Source organism: Simochromis diagramma, unplaced genomic scaffold (genome assembly GCF_900408965.1).
Source record: "Simochromis diagramma unplaced genomic scaffold, fSimDia1.1 OVJJ01000596.1, whole genome shotgun sequence".
NCBI classification, from domain to species: Eukaryota; Metazoa; Chordata; class Actinopteri; order Cichliformes; family Cichlidae; genus Simochromis; species Simochromis diagramma.
This window is the reverse complement of record NW_024387245.1, coordinates 2297601-2318191: the sequence shown is the minus strand read 5'-3', so window position 1 is coordinate 2318191 and position 20591 is coordinate 2297601. Positions and strand designations below refer to the sequence as shown.

At 41.0% G+C, this 20591-nt stretch overlaps 1 protein-coding gene across 1 annotated transcript in view; it reads right to left on the bottom strand.

Annotated features, from left to right (window-relative positions):
- meis1b (Meis homeobox 1 b) overlaps window positions 1-20591 on the bottom strand; it is a 77452-nt gene that overhangs the window by 7768 nt on the left and 49093 nt on the right. The window contains exons 9-10 of the mRNA XM_040000994.1: window positions 15902-15978; window positions 1690-1748 (exon numbers count right to left, since the gene is read on the bottom strand). Of these exons, the coding sequence (XP_039856928.1) occupies window positions 1690-1748; window positions 15902-15978 (136 nt within the window). The remainder of the gene's footprint in view (window positions 1-1689; window positions 1749-15901; window positions 15979-20591) is intronic.

The following is a 20591-nucleotide window of genomic DNA, read 5'->3' as shown; positions in this document are numbered from 1 at the left end:
CGCACGGGAAGCCGCTGTTGTCTTTCAACGTCATTCTACTCCATGTCTCTGCAACTGAGTCTCCACTGTAAGCCCCTGGTAGACTTTAATACGTCTAAATGTTCTAAAAGGGATTGGACTGGGTGTTTAGTGCACATATGCAAGGACTGTTGTTTCAAGACTAGATTTAGACCATCTGGAAGAGTTGAGGAGCTGCTTTTATAGACTGACTAATTATGAACCAGTGTAACATATTAGCATGACTCAACTGGGCTAGTGCAAATAAAAATTACTCTTAAATTTTAGGCCATAACATACGGTTGTTTCGTCTTTTTACCGCGCTTTGCTCTCTGGGGGTATCACAGGGATCGTCTAAAAGTTTGTTTTTGTGCATTTGATGTTTACATTCATAACATGGGAATAACTTTAATTTCTAGTATGTTATATTATATATTTAGGAAAAATTCAGACTGATATATTTGGCGTGTTTGGAAACTGGTATCTTCACTGGAATTTTAGAAGTCAAAGTTTTGAGAGCTCAAACTAATGGCTAAGTTTTAAGGGGTAGAACATTTGTGGTTAGGAACTGTGGAATCCAGAAAAGACATAAAAATACTGCCGGTGATTTTTAATACTAAAGCACTGAACAGTTTAGACTCAAAGGTCTCAAACTAATTGTATGCTTCTCTGAGTAATTTTGACACTTAACACTGCAATGTTTGCAGCGCATTGTTACTGTGCACATACATTTAAAGAACGAAAAAGCGCTCTAATCAGTTTTCCTTTGGAACAATAGAAAGTCATTCTTGCTGAATAATGCCCAAACATTGCCTCTGCCTAGGGAGGAATGACAAGTGAAACCTGATAGGGTTCCTACTTTTTGCTCACTTCTATTGTCCCAGTTTCATAGAAATCCACTTACCTTCGATTTAGCCTGTTAGGGGGTCAGTCAAGCAAAAGCAAGACCTCGGCCCCGCTGAATGTCTTTGAACTTTACTGCGCCCCTAATGCCACCCTGACCTTTGACCCCTATTACAGGTAATAAAGTTTACGGCAGCCCAAACCAAGCCATGCACCAGAGGAACCGCTCACTCACTCCCCTCGCTGCCTGGACCAGCCACAAATAGGGTAGAGGGAGGGTGTTGAGAGGAGCGAGAGGGGTGTGTGTGCGTGGGTAAAAACAGGTCTGGAGCCAAAAAGCCAAACAACGGTCACCCAAAAAAAGAAAGGGGTGTAGTTGTCTCTCGGTTTGAGCCAGGGACGAAGGGCCGAGTGTTTTTTTTTCCCCTTCCTCAACTCCTTCGGCTCACTGGAAAAAAACAAAAAGTTGGCGGTGGGATGGGTGGGGGGGACTGGTTAAGAGCAAGGCTTACCAAGAACACAGCTAGTTTTGTTTGGACGATAAAAGGAAAAATAAATCCACTCATCATTAACTTGCTTTCAGCCAAATTATATTTTATAATTAATAAATAGCTTTCACTCCAAATGCCATGTCATAGTTGATTAACGATTGCTGTTAATGTTGTAACATTTGGGTTTTGATTTTAGTGCTCAGTCACAACAGTGAGGGGGGGGGAGCCCCTGGATCTTTTGGACATTCCAGGGTCGGGGCATCAGTCCTGTATTTACCAGATGAGGGGCCTCCGGGTGCATGGAGTGTGGATGGTTTTCGCCTGCGCGACTTGAATACAGTAACTATAGAAGACTTGCCTGCACGGTTTGACTGGTCGATCATGGGCTGCACTATTCTCCTCCTCGCATTAATGAACCTGAAGTAGATGAAGAGCAGGGAGGAAAAGGGCAATAAAGGAAGAAGGGACAAAGACAGAAACAAAGTTAGTGTATTTTTCAAGACAAGATCAGGCAAAAATGCTGACTAATACCTAGAAATCATGGCACACAGCACGAAAACAAACATATTGCCAAATCAGCCTCTCTTTCTTAGCTAACCATAATAATGATATGGAGTAATTACTCTCCCATAAGCATCTCTGATCCCTGGTAAAGCCCCACTAGAGGCACAGCGAAAGTCACATCTTAACAACCTTAATAATCAAGGCAGCTGTCTTTGAAAATGCAGAACTCTACAACTTGTACAAACTTGCACAGCCTCGGCATATACGCAGACATCAGCCTGAACACTGGGGTCTTTGTGGGGCGAGGCTTGGCCACGGTTTTTTTTCCCTGCCTCTGAAACATTTTAACCCATCTTGCCTTGTTGGAGATGTTCCACCTCACAACGAGCTGAGATTGCTGACTGTTTAACACACTTGGCTTCGCGTGTAGCAGTGTGGGAAGTATTGCTGACAGAAACATGTCATGTTGCCACCAGTGAGAAGCACTGTTTTGGGTGATACTGTGTTAAGACAGGTGACCATTTGTTACTCTGTGACAGCAGGAGGTGTGTGTGTGTGTGTGTGTGTGTGTGTGTGTGTGTGTGTGTGTGTGTGTGTGTGTGTGTGTGTGTGTGTATATAGTCTTAGACTAAAATCTTTTATACTTCATTACATCCTACAAAAGCAAGTAGGCAATTTATTGTGTACACACAAACACTGTTACTTACTCACACACTCTTAATCCCTCTCTCACTCCTAACATTTATTCACATACATTCGCACCCACACACACACTTATAGGTGGCGCTCCGGCCTTGGTCATCTTAAACTCTTGTGAAATGAACCTTTGACCCTCGGTGACCCAAAGGACAGAGGACTCTCGGGGCTTCTGACTTGATTTATGTGTTCCTGCTGTTACCCCACCGGACTCTTCTATTTCATCTCTGAAAGGGGAGCATTCGCTGAACTTTAAGGAAACAATAGTCCTGCTACACTTCTAAGGCTGGAACACAGTGCAGTTAAGAGCTTTGGGAAGGGACAGCAGGGGAACAGAAGCAAAACGACACTAGGATGCTGCGTCTGTTAATTAGTGAATGGAAGCCTCTCGCCTTATATGTATCCTGCATTATCTTGTAAGGACAGCGCTGCAGGGAAATAAACAAACAGAAGGTGGCAAAGGCAGATACCAAGAGAAAAATAAAATGATTAACAGCCTAATTGCTCCATTATATTTTGCAAGCTGCTTTAGAAAAACTGTTCGCTTTGGCAGGGATGCAGGCAGAGCTTCCTGTGAAGTGAAATTTTTTTTACATTGGGAAAAAAAAAAAGTTGCGGAGATTCTGTCAACCTTTGAACTTGAAGCTTTGGGGCATTTTTTCTGTATTTGTTACAATAAAGTATACAACCTTGGAATTTCAAGGGGTAGAAAGAAATAGAAGGAGGTAGGGAGGAATGCAAGAATGCACTGACATGGCAGAGAACCATCAAATGAGGGAACGTCTGGAGTTTTATCACCACCCCCCCCCCCCCCCCCCTTCCTCCCCCACTGCCCTGTTTTGTTGGGGGAGATATGAGAGGAGGAGCAAGGGAGAGGGCGAGGAGGGTTGAGGAGGCCTGAGCATTCCTTTAACTTTGCTCTCCTCTCCTCTGCTCTCCAAACCCTTTACAAGGTTAACTGGAGGCCAGTGCAAGCTCACTGTTGATCTCTCCCTCCTCTTGTCATCCAAAGCTGTCTTATTGTCACCATTTTTATTCTTTGATTCTTTTCTGTCTGTTTGTTTTCCTTTTCCAACATGGCTTCTACCTCTTTTAAACATACACTGATGCAACAAAGGAGGATTTTTCAGCAATAGGTGTACACTTCTTAGAAAGTCAGGTATTCATTCCTTGCGCAATAGGGCTTAAGGCATATGTGGACTTCAAACTTGATGTGAAATATGGCAAAAAGAATTTATTTACTCTAAGGATTAAACAGGCGTTAATGAAATAATAATCCTACTCCTACTGCTGCTACTAGACCTACAGGTGATGTTATTATTGCGACTCCTAAAAAATCAACAGTGTCCATGCCTCTCTTTCTTGTATCTGTTTCCTTCTCCAGCTTGCTCCCTTCTTATCATTCCTTCCCTGTATGGTGGAAACTGGCAGCCCACCTCACAGCAACGAATCTACAGTCTAACCCACCAAATCCCCTCCTCCTTTCAAAAACTCTTGCCGGTTTCCTGTCCCTGTCGTCCCTATATCTGAGGCCAGATGCACCATGGGGGCTGGAACAAAGGATAAAATGCTTCTCATAATAGCAGCCAGGGGAACGGAGCGATGGAGAGCGGGAGAATGGAAGGGAAGGAGGAGTGAGAGAATCAGAAAAAAAAAAAAAAAGCAAGGGGATCTGGTCTGCAAACCAGACACTCTTGCTGTGACCGTTAATAAGCTGACAGAGAGAAAGACTGGGGGGGTTGGTGGGGTTAGGGTGAGGGAGATGGAGATGGAGAGAAAGGAGGGAAAGGAAGATGGATGAAATAAGAGAGAGAGACACAACTCGGAGAGAGATGGAATGATGGAGAGAGAGAAAAGAAAAAGAGAAATAGAGAAGAGAAAAAATGGAGCGGGGCTTCACCTTTTCACGACCCCTGGGTGCTATAGGGCCTGTGTGTTATGGCCTGTTCATTCCCCTGGCTCCCATCACAACACAATGAGCTGCACTATTCAGCTCCACTCAGTACAACAATAGCTGGGCTATTTTGGCGTGACACACCACTGGTGGTACGCCTAAAGTTGGGCAAAGGAAAGAACACGACTTGAAATAAAATTTGTTGGAATCCAACATGAACACCGTCAGAATGTGAGCTGGATTCACACCAAGAGCACACATGTTTGACATATGCATGCACCCATGACACAGTGGATCAAGACGCATGTCGGCCACGTGTTACGCCAGAGTTGAAGGCACTAAAGTCATTTAAGGAGACAGAGTTTTATTGTTTGTTTTTTTTTGTTTCTTTCTTTTTTGTCGGATCCATTTCTCCTTCTGAGATTGCTCATGTCTGGATTAATTCTCCTACCCCTCTCCCTCCTCCTCTAGAAAGAGTGGAACTGATTGCGACGGCGTCTGCCAAGCCCTTGCTAATGTCCTATTCTCATTACGTGCGACACACACACACATACACAGACATACTGAGCCGAGTCAGCTGCACACAGGTGTACACGAAGCACACGTGAAATGCCCAATTAAAAGCAAGAAATTGTCTTTTTCATCAGCTGCCTTTGTTGCGTGACCAATTAGGGGATAATTTAATAACGAGCAGTGGAAAGATGCAGATTGGATATACAAAAGGTTACTCCACAAGCTCATTGATTTAAATTCATGTGGAGTTCTCAATATCTGTGGCACACATACTCACACATGCATATCTCCTGAGCCAACTACCGATATTATATTAGTAATATGAGACGCACAGAAACACACAAATACGCACATACAGCGCACACATCCACCCCGCGTTCTCAACACTCACTTACGCTATTACATTAGTAATCTGAGAGAATTTTGCACACGCGGCCTGCACACATCTCATATTTTTACACCGCTGGATATTTCAGCATCACATACATTCATCAGGATCCAGCGGTGTATTTCTGCGCACGCCGACAGAGGTTTACATGCATATTCAAATCTGACAGCCACTTAAAATAACTCTGCAACCACACATTCCTCTTAGCTGCCAATCAATGTGATTTAGACGCAGTAAAAGAAAGCAAGCTTTGACGGGTAGAATCATGTAGCTTATCATCAGGCTGTCACTGCATGGATACCATTGATTGTCTCCTGCTCCACCACAATTAACGCATGGCCCATATATCCTTCAGATACACACTGATGGTGTGCCCGCATGCTTTTTCTCTCTCTCATTCACCCATGTAATGTAAAAAAATAATCTCTCTTTTTTTAACTCTTTATTTGTTTGCTCAAAACTTGCTGTTTTTAAAAAAAAGTGACTTTAACACATTACTCTTGCTTAATATTATCCAAAATAATAATTGCACATTTTCACACACATAAATTCAGTAACAGTTATCCCAGCCTAAGCCACGCATTTATTTCTGCAGAACTTTATTATCCCATCCTATGTCCCAGAACATCACCATCTTCTTAAGTAATTAGTTATTTTATTATACAGCTCACATATTCTCTTATGCACAGCCGGGGGTGGCAGGGCATTCCCGTGCTTGTACCTGCACTGTATGTGTGTATGTGTGTGAGTATACTGCATGTGGGTGTGCAAGGGAATTACAGTTATGAGTTTTTCCTTTTGTTCTCCTCGGTTGATGACTTAACTCATAAATCACCTCCTTCTCATTTCCCCATACTCTATCTCCATCCCGCCTTCTCTTTCTCTCCTCCTCTGTGTCGTTTTCGGGTCAGATGCTTAGATTAGATGCTTCAGATTAGTTTAAATAAACTATCGGAGCTGCTTGCAAAATGCCTAGTTGCAACACAAACAGTTACAGCATGGGAACAGTTTTAAACAAGACTAATTCAAATATGACTCAGCTTTATTTGTTGTGTTTACATGACTTTTATATGGACTAATGCCCCTAAATAAGCACAGACGGTACTTAATGAAGGGTGAATTTCATTAATCCCCAGAGTAGTGGCACAGGTTAAGTTTGGGTAAATATTAAAGTTCATTGAGAAAAATTGTCTTATTAAAAATTTGCAGAAAAAAAAAAAGGTAAAAAAAAACCCCAAAACTATTTAATAATTACAATTATATTATTTTTGTACTTGTGATGCCTTAAAATAATGTTTCCTTGTAGGAATAGTGACATATTCACAAAGCAGTGATGCATTTAGGATCATCATGTTGTTTTCTCTCTTATCCCATCAGTTTTGCAGTCATCTCAGCTGCATCTGAGACCACTTGCAGGGAACCAGGACTGGTGCAGTTTATCTTGGGAAGTATGGTTTTGAGCTAAGATCTAGACTGTGCCAAAAGGAAAAAAGGCTACTGCAACTATCTATGTGTAAGCCTTATATTGTGCAAAATGACTGGATTTGTCTTAATTGTCTACGCAGCTTTCAGCAAGTACAAACACTCACATGAGTACAAACAGTTAATGCATAGCAATACTTGCCCTGCATGTGCCCACTTGCCAGTTCAAAGCACCGTTGTCTTATTTGCACCATTTTTCCTAATGCTGCTCAGACAGATCAACCAGCAAAATATATATATGACAACCTGCAGCCAGATGACGACATGTGTATTTCATTTAAATGTCCAAACTGAAGAGGAAAACAACAGTGGCACATCACTGCTGGCAAGCAGAAATGTTAATGCAGACCCTTCAGAAAACACAGTCAAAGCACCTCTGTGTGGTGGCATGAACTACTAACAAGATGAGAGACCCACAAACAAAAATGCACAGGTGTCCAAACTGAATAATGCTGCTAAGACAATGTGGGCCAAGCAGAGGGGCAAAACTCTGGGATGCTTTCACTCAGTATGCTACATGTGCAGCAAGCATTTTGTCACTGATTATTCAAATATCCATAGATCACTATTAGGTTACTCTATTTCTTTAAGTTAAGCTAAAACAGCATGCATCTGGTATTGTAGTGGATTGTGCATCATTCAGAGAACTCTGAAAAGCTAAAACATTGCAACCACCTAACTACAGCAGTTTGCAAACAAATAGCTAATATTAGCTTTCTAATGTTCCTTACATTTGGAAAGCAAAAGGTGTTTTTTGAGTTTCGAGACCTGCGTTGCTTGTTGCGGGGCCAATGTTTTCTTCTTTAGAGACAGTGTAATGATTATATTACACTGTCTCTAAAGGCCCTACGCACTGGGTTTGTAGAGAAGATGTGTTAACTTACACATAACCTTGGGGATAGCTGTGACACTACGATGAACATGGAGATATAAAAACAATATAGGAAAAGTAGGGTTGAAGTAAGGTCATGCAGGAGTAATGTGAGCAGATTGTTTGTCTGTAGCTTTCTTGTTATTAATTAGGAGGCCTGTATTTCGATTTAGCTTAACATATAAGTATTTATCAGGAGCCAGTCTCCAAATGCATGCACAGCTATTTACAGACACACCCACTGAAAAACATACACATTAAGTAAATGCAGGTCTGCAAATACAGCCCCTAATAACACAAGGTGGATTAGCAGGATCCAGCGCCGCATATGGAGGAAAACTTAAGAAAACAGTGTGAAATTTAAAAGGAGCTTTAGACTGAGAACAACCACGGGGTCACTTAATCCCCATTACGGCACACACATAAAATACAAGCATTTAAGGATATACGCACACATACACACACTCCCTGTTGCTCTCCTCCCCAAGAGCCCAGTGTCCATTAAGAGAGCCATGAATCTAGCACTAAAGCTGGTTTTACAGAGTGGAGCAACAGGATGGGTAACCATTCACACACAAACTGGAGAGAAGCGCTGTGTGTGTTTAGTGTGTTATGTGTGTGTGTGTCCATGACAACCAGGTGCCTCTCAGACGTATATGGAGGAAATGTTGGCCACTTGAAAAACATACATGAACTCACTGGCTCTGACTTTGCTGGCTTTGCAATTCCTGTCGACTTCTATATAGGACTTGCCAAAAAGCAAAATCTAAACAGAGGGTGGGAGAAACAGGATTAAGAAAAAAGTGCTCACAATACCAGAAGACAAAAAAACAAGACAAAGACAGAGAAAAGAAATTAAAAGGGAGTCTGCAGCTGTCACATGTGACCCCAGTCCCTCTCTTTATCTCTGTTCCTGCTTCCCTTCACACACATTCAGACAGTCTTGGACTCAGTGAGCCAGTCATCCATCAATGCCAAAGAGAGGGTATGGCTTGAAGCCTGGCTTTACCCAGAAACAACATGGCTGTCCTGCACACTGCCCACTCCGCAAACACCAGTGGACAGAGCATGTGTCCTTTAGCCTTTGGGCTTAGATCGAAATGTGTTTATGTGTGTGTGTGTGTGTGTGTGTGTGTCTCTGCGTGTTGCTCTTTGTGAATGTGCAACACTCTGTTAGCAGCACTCCACTTTTCTGTGTTTATGAAGGTTTCATGGGCAAGGTTGCATATGTATTTGCTTTAAAAAAACAAACAAATACAGTGTGTGTTTTTCTTCCCCGTGTACACAAACACACCAACTTAACAGGCACACACAAACACACAAAAATCTCAGTCAGAGAGAGATGACCACCGTGTCACACAGAGACAGTATTGCTGACAGGGCTTGCAGTGGGGACTGTTGCAAACACACAGTGGTTGACCTAAATCCCCCCATACTGCCCGTGTCATATCCTGTCTCTGCGCGTGTCACTTCCACCCGCTGGCTCACAGCGGCTATCGCTATGGGGATCCCTCTGAGTGCCCAGAAACTAGCAGAGGCAGCAGACATCTACAGTCAGCAAATACAAAAGAAGGAGTGAAAGTAAAGAAAAGGAGCAATATTTTGACATGACAGCTTCTAATGCGTTTTTTAAATTTACATACTGACATTTAAATTTACCTTTTTAATGTCAGCTGACCTACTTTAGTAAATGCTTATACAATTTCAGGATTTAATTTTAAAAAAAAATCCAGTTGCTAGAACATTTTACCACTACTGTAATAATCATTAAACACGGGTGTCCGATCCAGTTCATCTCACCAACACTGGCTGGCAACTGCCACGTGTGTCAGTGCCGGCAGAAACATTCTCATTTTATGCTTTGTCAACAAATCCCCTACATGGAACCGTCACATATTTTAATTGCATAAAATCACTGTCAGTCCTCTGTCTGTTAATTGTGGGAGAAGCTGTCCTATTTTCCTCGATATTTAACTTTGGCACGCAGCACTTGATCGCCGTCCTGCTGGTTCACTTCACAGTAGTGTTTGATCAACATGAGAAAACATTAGCGTGAGAACAACAACAACTGACTAATGGTGGCGAGTACGACAGCGACCATGTGTGCTTCAACACAGATCCCGGGCATTCACATTGCGCCGCCTTTCATGTTTTGGACTACCCCCTCCTCTACAACAAAAGGAGGTTTAAAAAGCAAGAGAGAGGAGTGGGGATAAAAAAAGGAAGGGAGTAAAAAAAGGAAAGGGAGAGGGGCGAATGAAGGGAAATGCAGGTTTGGCCTAGGGCAGCGTGCTGTGATGTAAGAGAAATAGAGAAAGTGAGGGGAAGAAAGAGGGCAGTAGGGGTGAGGAGAAATGGTGTTTTTTGTAGTCAGTCATTGCACATGGACACCTATTTGAGTGTGCAGACACACACGCGCGCGCGTGTGTCTACACACACTTTTGTTGACATAATACAGTAAAGACAGGGTTGTGTCTGCACAGGCTAAAGTTTCCTGTATGGAACTATTGTTAGCAACAGACTTCAAACCAATGGAAGAAAATATTGTTCTTGAAATTATTTTCACATTTTTCCTCAGTGTTGAAATCTTAGGCTGAGGTCACATCTAGTGAAAAGTGTGCAAGTGCGTGTGTGTCTTTTGGGGGGGGGGGGGGGGGGGTTCCTGTAATGTCAAGGAGTTTCAGGCTGAAGCAACTTGACACAGCTGCAGTGTACGAAACGAGCTTCGGGGCATAGACTGAAACTTGGCCTGCTAATTCCAAAACACACAAACACACACCTCAGAAGACTTTCTGTGAACAAGTTCCAGCATCTCTCTCTTTAGCCTGTCAGCTTGCAGAACACTGAAACATGTTGTCATCTGCTCTCATTATTTCAACTGTTTAACACAGTTTATTATTCTTCCAATAGGTGGATCTTTTTTAGTAATCAACTCTTCCAGATATTAAAACATTTCCTTCAAAGTGAGTCCTTTCGTGTGTGTTTGTGTATGTATTTGTGTATTTGATGGCAACGTTTGTCAGATGCATTAATGACATTTTTAACTACTTTAAGTAGTGACAAAACAGACTGGACACACAATATGAATGCCTTATTGAGCAGGAAATATGCATGGCAAATAGAGGAGGTAAGATTTAAACCTAGATTTTCCTTCATATGCTTCAGAGGCCTTCACACCACCTAACCTGACATTCTTGTTCTTCCAATAACGTTTTTTGTGGTCTAACCACATCTCAGTTCCAGAGCAACATTACTGTAACTCGAAAACAAACTAAAAACAAAATTAGATCCTCAACCTAAGTTGAATTAACCAATTTATTAGGTAAAAATAATAAACAGCAAGTGCTTCTTGTCATTCTTCTTTGCATGTTTTTCCTCTCACCTTGCTCCACTTATCTGTCCTCCCTTACTTGCTCCCCTTCCCTTCTTTCACCTCTTCCTCTATGTTCCCCCTGCCTGTGCTTTCAGAAACCCGATAAGCAGCATATGTATGTGCCATGCCCCCCTTTCCTAAGTAGCCCGAACGTCCGTCCACTCTGCCCTTTTAAATACTACCTCTCTTTCTCATTCTCTCTCCCTCACTCTCACTCTGTGCATGCTTTTAAGACGTTCGTAAAAGGAGGTCTTATTGACAAAACAATTGCTCGGCGGGGCTTAAACACTGCCTTTAAAGGGGTATTATTAAATTGCAGGCAGGAAGGGGAGGGGCAGCCAACAAGGGAAACCTGATGACCTTGCCATCGATTTTTACATCACTGGAGCGTTAGGAGAACTTAGCACAGAGATACTGACTGTATCCAGAGAAACAGAGAGTAGAGAGAGCGAGAGAGAGAAAAAAAAAGACATTTTATATGTTACGCATGGAGCTTTTAGCTCCTGGCTCAGTCCAGAATGATGTAATTGTTCGAGCAGGTAAAAGGTTGTATTGTGAAAGAACATGTCCATACTATGGTTGCCGACAGATATAAACACGGGTCTATCGGCAGATCTAAATCGAATTATTCCTCGACTTCTTTCTTTACCAATCAACTGATCCAGCTATCTTTATATCGCATGCTGAGGAGAGGTCAGTTATGAATTCGTCTCCTTGAGACATGAGAATTCTTTCCCCCTATTGCTCCATCCCAGGATTGCTTTTGTTTTGTTGACATGCCTCTGAAAAACATAACCAAACAGTTTGGACAGTGTAATCCAGCTCTCACTTAGTGGAACATATGCGCTTGTGTTCCTAAAGTACATGCACTCGAAGGAACAAAAGAACTTCTCCTTTTGGAGATCCTTTTGAATTTTTTTTCAGTATCATAATTGCAATGCAAATAAAAGCCTGAAAGATTTGTTTGATTTTGCACACAGATTTTATCTTTTCTGTCACGCTGTTTGCTTTTGTCATGCAACACCAGGCCTGTGAGGTGGCAGCAGTTTGTGTGTAAGTTTTACAGCTCAGTGAAATAAGATGAGATAAAAAGCAAAAACTTTTTGTAGCCCAAAATTATTAGAAGACTAAAATAATACAGGAACAAAAAACAGATTAAATTTACTTTGTTTTTTTAAACAACACAACATAATGCATACTATAAACTACTAAAAACTATAATAAAAAAAATACTTTCTTTGTGGTTGATTTATTCTTTAGAATTTACAGTACAGGTTTGTTAATGAACTTTTAACGTCATAAGCATTCACATGGGTGAGTGCTCTTTGTGACATACTATACTGCTCTATAAAGTCTATGGGAGACTTTGCACTTATGTTTTAATGTACATCATTCTGTTACTCGTTTATGCCAGGGGGCGTGAGAAATTTCCGTTTGCTATAGAATATTCTTAAATTCTCTGTATATGATTCTGCTTTGTAAATGTGAACATGTATTGCCACACACACACACACGCACACTTTTGCCATTCAAATTGAGATTCCCTGGTGCAGCGTATTTCTGCCAATAATTCATGAGTGATCTGCGCCCCTTGCCGGCCTTTAGCATTTTTATTTAATCTGCTGAGCCCTACCGCGTGCTCACTCATCAATAATGCACACCAACATGTGTGTTAACACATCTATGGTGCGGGAGACAGAGGGAGAGTATATGGTTGTATTGCAGTGTGCGATTATGCAATATATGTGAGGTAACACACATTGTACAGTACAATAAAGAGATTGTATGTGTCTATGTTGATGCAGGGGAAGAAAGGAAGAGTGTGTGTTCTTAATGTTCTGACAAGAGTTTTTCTTTGTCAGTTGTTAAGTCGTCCCCTGTTGGGACAATAAGCACGGATCATGGATGACCCCGGTTCATCCTGAGCTGTTTAACATGAATTCATTGCCCATGGCCTGCATGTGACTGTGAAACACACTCCCACTAGGCGTTTTATGCTTTCGGAAGTCTTCTTTTGCACCCATTTTGCAAGCGAACACACGAGATGTGAAGCGCGTTTGTGTACTCATTTGTATATATGTCTGTGAGTACGGTTTTCCAAAGCACTGACAAACAGAATCACATCTAGGAAAATTGACTTCACTAAATCAGTAGGTCAGAAGGTAACATCACTGGGGGTTGCTATGGAGACACCCAATGACGGGGCTTCCCAACCAGCACAACATCATGACTGTGAAATGGCAGTTCCCCTAACGTAACCCCTCGCTCTCTATTACTCTGTCATTGTCTTTCTTTCGTTTGTTTCTATCATCTTTTCCCCCCTCTTCCATTTCTGCTTATCCTCCTTTTCTCTTCTCTCTTTTTTTGGTCAGTTTCTTTGTCTTTATCTCTTTGTCACTCCATGTTTTCACTTTATTGTTTTCCTTGATCGCCCTTCCATGCCACACTGTACTGCTCGCTTGCTCAAACAACCGAACCATGCATGGAAATATGCCTGTGGACAAGCGTGTACACACATACACACGCACGTATACAACAAAATGTGAGGGGGCAGCGGGATCCCAGCATGGAGGGTTTAACAGCTAATACCCCTTAGATTAACCACCCCCGGTCCCTCTCTTTTAAACACACACACACAGACACACACATCTTCTACAAACCAAGATTAACCTCCTACGATTTACACAGTGTGTGTTGGTATTGCACAAATACACATGCATACACACCTTCGGGGTGTGTTGCTATTCCCCTACCAATAAATATAACAAACAGATTGAGAACACACAGTCAGTATTAAGTGACCAAGCTACTGTTCATGTGACTGTCTGTGACTCACACACAGACACAGGCGTGTGTGCAGACAGAGTTTGGCTTTATCTCAGCTGTAAGGATTGATCCCCATGGATTTCAGAGGGGTCATGTGATCTGATAAGCTCTAGGATTCCCCCTGGTCCGGAGACCTTTTTTCACCAGTATGTGTGTGTATTGTTTTTGGCCTGGTATAAAATGAATTCTCCAAAGACTGATACATCATACCCTAATCTAACGACTGTCTGTCTCTGAGGTTTCAGATTAAACAATGGCTGGGAATAATGTTAACATCATTAGGCCACTGGTAATGGGGAGTTATCATGTCTCATCTCCTTTTCTTCCCTTCTCCCTTTTTCCTTTTCTTCATCTATTTTTCACTGTCTGCCTCTTCAACTCTCACTCCTCCTCTTTGCTTTTTCTGCAGTCTCCACTTTCATGCTCCTACCAAGCAAACTCACTGATACTTTCAAGGATTATTTTAAGGGCTGCTTAGATCAAACACCCTCTGCAAGGGCCCTGCCTTGGTTACCCAGACTTGAGCCCCTTTAATTAGACATGGCTAATAACACTAAGCATGTGCTGATAGCCATCTCTCTGATAAGACTAGCCGCAAAAGGACACAGGGCCTCCTTTTACCTTTTAGAGTATTACCTAAGGTTAAAATGGATACTTAGCAACCTTATTTTATGGCTCAGTCCATGCCCAATTAACAGGCCAGTTGGCACTTACAGAGCAGTAATTTGCAGAGGCTAGTTAGCAATCAGCCTGTCCGCTAATATGCTAGGCTCCTTGCTAACAAGGACATCTTCAAATGCCTTGTTAAAAAATAAGTACTAAATAATAACAATAATATATGGTCATTTTGTTCTCTGACTGACTTTCGTTCACTTTGTACTCTGACTGCAGGCTTTTGGTTCCCAGAGTTTGTAAAAGTAATTGGATGCAGTTCCTTTGGCTATCTCATAGAATCAGCTCCCAGTTTAAATTCAGAAGACAGGCCTTAAAATTTTCCTTTTTAATCACAGGGCTGGAGCAGGTGACCCTGCCCATGCCTTAGTATGCTGATGCGGGTTTGGGCTGCTGGGGGACTTCCCATCTTCTCCACTCCCTTATTTTCACTCTTGATGCATTTATATGCCACTATTGGATCATTAACCTTTATCTACTCTCTTCCATAGTTTGTGCTTTATCTTCGTCTCTTTGGGCTCTTTTCCCCCCTTTTCTTTTACTCCTCACCTTCATGTTAAAAGAGAGTTTGTCTGGTCTCTGGTATTTTCTGTCTAATATTGTAGGATCCATACCTTAGTATATAAAGCACCTTAAGGTGACCATTGTTGGGATTTGGAGCTACACAGATACATTTGTATTGGACTGAATTGAGTTGTTAAGACAAAGGTAACTAAGCTTCTTAGAGGATTTTTTTTTTTTTTTATCCAAATCAGAATATACAGTGTTTCCTGTTCATATTTTACTTTTCAAATAATTTGCAGTACTACAGACTTCAGGATAATTTGCAAAAGAAAAAAAAAAAGAGGAAAATTCAGGATAGCAGAGTGTATAAACTGAATAAATGTATGTTTTAAAAATTTACAAAGCGCAGATGAATGTTAAATGATGTTCTCCAAGTGTTTAAAACAAATGCTAATCACAGTTAAAGGTAAGCCTACAAAAAGCCGCAAACCCCAAAATAAGACAACCAAAGTAAAACCCTATAATTAGTCTCAGAGCAGTAATCATTCTTTTATAAGTTGTGCATCTTGGATGATTTTATTGGATGTTTTCAGATAGTAGTTTGATTCTTAATTAACATGGATTCTCATGTTTGGGCCGAGTTAGGCTGTTGGTTTGGAAAATCACTCCAGGCCATATCTCTTTAGATGGATTGATCTAGGTGAGGATGATTCAGTAAATGGTGTGTGCGTGTGCGTGATGAAAATAGAGGTGGAGTGGAGGCATTAATTCTAATCATCAAGAACTGGGATAGCCTGGGGGGTCAAACTCCTGAAATCGACTGCATGTAAACTCTGAAATGACTTACCAGTTGTTCACTTGTAGGATCGTGAGTCCTGTGTCCTGCGCCAGCTGTTTCTTCTGTTCTTCTGATGGGTAGGGATGCTGCAGGAGACAGAGACACTTTGAGAAAAGGCTGACCACAAATTGTTTAATGAAGCTTCTTGTGTTTTTAAAAAGGCTTTGATGTGTCTTTTAGCAGGGAAAGAGATGTTGCAGGGCACAGGTTGCACATACACAGTCGCACATACAAAACCATGCGCTGTAATGAGACCTAGAAAATGAGATGTGTGCTCATGCTCATTGGTGCATAGGTGTCAGTATGTGCCTGTGTGTATGTCTATGTATACTGTAAGTACATCTGAGTGTGTGCACATTAATGTGCCACCCCCTCCGATCATTAATGGAATATGAAATCTTGTAATTAATGGCAGCCAAAAAGGCAAGCCAATTAGAAAGTTAAGTGAAGTGGAGAACCAGCTCTAGTAATTAGGCAGCCTCTTACACAAATATATTCGCGTCAATGGCCCCCCTTTCACCCCGCTGCATATGTAATCAGAGAGTGGGGAATATGTAACATTAAGCCGATGGAATAGAGACAAGAGGATGTAAAACTCGCATCTTTATTGCTGCTGGTTGCTTTTATCCTTATTACAGCGTGTACAATAACATGACTCTGTTAAGTTTGTCTTTTTGTTGCAATTATTTCTACGGCTTAACTGCACAATATGATCCCTATCCCCAAAATTAAAGAATGCCACCAAAACATATCATTCAATGCTGTGTCGAGTCTTATGTCAGGTGGAGGGCGAAAAAGTTATACGCATACACCCAATAAACTTTCATTTTTCGTAACTCTTAATATGTTTTAATCAAACTGCATCACCTTGATTTTAGAAGACATCCCCTTTTCACTCATTTGTGCAACAATAATATTAACAGGTAAAAGATAAAAGATCCTTCCTCCTTATTCGAGGATCCAAATTGGAATCGGAATGATTTTTTTATTCATTTGAAGACTAACGAATGCATCATGGACACGAAAAGCCCGAAGTGACTTCTAAAGTCAATGTTTAAATATAAACCAGTGACTGTGACCCCTCCTATCAAGAAGCCAGCTGAGAACAGTTAAATTTGAGCCACCTGTTTAAATATATAGAATGAATAAATGGGATAAATGCGAACTTGGGGAGTGTGTTGATTTATATTGGAGTAGGGGGTATCACAGTTGCACGGAGCCTTGTTCATGGAGTACAATGTGCTGTTCATGACTCAGACAAGACATGGACTGTGCAGTACGGCATAGGCAGGCCGTAAAAGAGGAGAAAAGGAGGGAGGGGAAAGGGAGCGATGGAGAGAATAGATTGTTGAAAGGCTAGCACAAACTGGAGAGCTATCTATAATCCAAAAGCTGTGTATACATTTACAGAAGGGATACATCAAAAACTAAACAGCATGAGGATAATCTGGCTTAATGATCCAGTCAGCACTATTTTAGCACACTGCTTTTCAATGATTAAGTAGTAGTATTTAACAATGACTGTCTAAAAACTTAGAAAATCTTATGCTACTGACTTTAAAGAACAAATTCAAATATTTTTAGGTTAATTTGCTCTCTTAAAAATAGGCCGAGTCGAGCTTAGAGTTACTCGCAGCGCTAACATGTGCTTCGATAAAAATCCCAAGTTATTGTGTTCAAAAACAGGCACCACACATATGGCTGCTGTATGATATTTGCAGTACATCTATCAAGGGTATGTCTCCTTGTTAGTCAATCAGATGTGCAAAATTAGTGCGGCGCCAGCTTTTTCATTTTTTCAGTAAAGCTTTTTCAGTGCATAATGAACAGGATTGTGTTTAATGCTGGAACCACCCAGCACAGCGAGGGGAGACTGATTTTTTCCCAGTCTTCCCTTGTCCATGTGATTGGTTGCAGGGAATGGGAACACAAGGAGGCTAATTTCATGCACAAAGTTATAATTGCATGTCGCCTCTGGCCAAATTTGTGTCCAGTTCTTTTTTTACAACCATTTTTGTTCGCCTGTACGTGTGTGTGTTAGTGTGCATATATGCATGTGAACTGCCCATACATATGCACACACATATACACACAGTGCTGTTTCAGTGTGCGTGCAAGTTGCCTCCATATTTTTGCCCAATCAGATAAAAACCAAAGGAAAATAACTGCAGAAAATCTGAGGCAGCACTTGCCTTCCTCTGTGGGTGAAAGTGAGAAAACATTATTCTTACGGCTTGTGTCATCCGATGCCCTGATGCATTGCTTTATATATCATATCTACACATACACTTATGACATTTTAATCTCAGCTAATCATGTGAAAAACATGTCTCTCTTTGCAACAAAAAAGATGATTGAACATGAAAAGATCAATGTGTCTATTCTGCTTGTCACAGATCTGTGGAGTGTCTGCCTCGTGATATCAGGGGGATGCAGCCATGCCAGAGGCCACAATACAGCACAAATACACCCTGTTTCAATGTTTCCCTTCCTTCTAGCTTACCAGCACAGATACGCACTTACACAGACAGATGCATAAATAAAATACACAAACAGACAGTGTGTGTGACTATCTCGGTCTCAGCCTACAGTACTGGAAGAAAAGTGTTCTTACAGCATTTTATTTGATACAAATCCTGCTAGTGGTAGAATGTAATAGTACATTTACTTAAGAATAAACATAAGCATAAGGTTGAGGTTCTTTTAATTTTTATACAATAATTAAATTAAATATATAAAGAAATGGTTAAAAGAAATCAGTCAGAAATAACGTAATTTATTCATTTATTCAGTGTCAATTTTTAAAAATAAATTATGAGTATTTTTATTGTTTACAGTTAAACGCATATTATGCTGATAACACAACTTCCAGGACAATCACTAGAACTTCAGTACGTGAGCACTGAGACTTCTACTTTACATAAGCAAACTCCTTTACAAGTTTTCACATACAAAAAAGTCCTCACTTAATTTAAGAGTTTAGAGGAAGAGATAGCCATGAAGCCAGAACATTAAAACTGTTTTTCTCCTCCTTTTTTCCCTAAACCTCCAAATTAGCTCCTATCTGTCAAAACACTGTGATTTAGTTTCTTGCTGAGCAACAAGTCGGCCAGTTTTAATATTGTCTGTGAGCGATTCTGGTGTCTTAACGGCCTTTGGCTGAGGTTCAGCGGGTTGAGAGAGAGAGAAAGAGAGAGAGAGAGAGAGGCCTTTAGTGAGAAAAGCAATAACATGTTCTTTAAAAGAGCAGATGGAAAGTTTCTGCGCATCCTTCCCTCCCTTCCCTCTTTCCTCCGCCTATCTTAATGATATGTCTTCTCCAAATATACAGCTCCTTTCATGAGAATTTCCACCCTGCTCTCCACTGGGCTCTGAGCATGTGGGTGCCAGGAGGGGTGTGCGTTTTTGCTTCCTTCTCTTCTTCACGTCTTATCAATCTGAGTATGTAAGAGTATGGGTGTACATTTCCGTTGTACATTTTGTTTGTCCGATAGAGTCAAAGCTTTTACTTTGCTTTGCCCTGCAAGTTAATATGTGCACAGAATTGAATATGTTTCCTTGTTCTTATTTGAGCCACTGAGCTTGCATGGTTTACAAGTAAGTTTAGCTGTGCATGGTCTGAATATGGTGTGTGTATGTATCTTTGCGTGCAGATCTGTGTGTGGGGGTGAGTAACAGAGCATCAGTAACATCCCCTCCCTGTCTGACCGTCTTCCTCTCTGACCTCCTCAGACAAGAACAAGAGCGGGATAGATAGAAGAAAGAAAGAGGAAGAGGGAAGGGGGAGGCAGGAGAGGAGACATGGAAATGGATATCTGGAGCCCCAGGGTTTAAAAAAGAGATAAGAGCATGAATATTCTGTAGGCCCCCTTTTTACTCCCCCGTTCCAACCATAACCCAAGAGAAAACTATTCTAGGCATGACGGTAGAAAAAAAAAGTGAACTGCTACAGTTAACAATTAAACATACAACAAAATAGGAATTATATTACTTTTTCCAGATTTTTAAAAATATATTAAATAATTTTTAAAAAAACACTTGAAATAAAGTATCATCAGGTTGAGCTGGTAATAAGGCTCTGAACACATACCACTGAAGTAAAATTTTAATTTCGTGAGGACTCGAATAGAAAAACTCCACGGATCTAAAAGTGACTTAAAGTAGCCATAATAAATTACTTAAGATATTATGAAAGGGATGAAAAGTTGTTCTGTTAAAGACTAACATTTTTAAAGTTACCCGACCTAAGCTTCACACTAGCTACCCTGGTAAAAGTCTGATTTCATGTCCCGCATGTTTATTTAGTTATGAGAAACATTAAGTTATGGTAGCTTAGTATATGGGAACAAGCATTTGCTTGGTGTCATTCCCTAGTTCCCTTCATGATGACTGAACTTTTGACCTTTACAGCACAAAGTGTCTCTTGATCTCATCTGCTGGAGTAAAAATTCTGATAAACTTTGACACAAAAAAAAAAGAACAGAATTCCTAAAAGGTCACAGCTCCCCAATTCTTGTTTTGTGCCGTGCAAGTCTCACCTGAATGTGTTGGTAGTAATAAATGGGCAAAAGGAAAAAGTAGTCTGATTCACTCTTTTGTTGGGGAAGCACTATATGACCATGAAAGTCGGAACATTTTAAAAATGTCTTTATCGTGCTGTTGTTCTTCTCTATTTATCTTGCCTCCTCAACAAAAACAA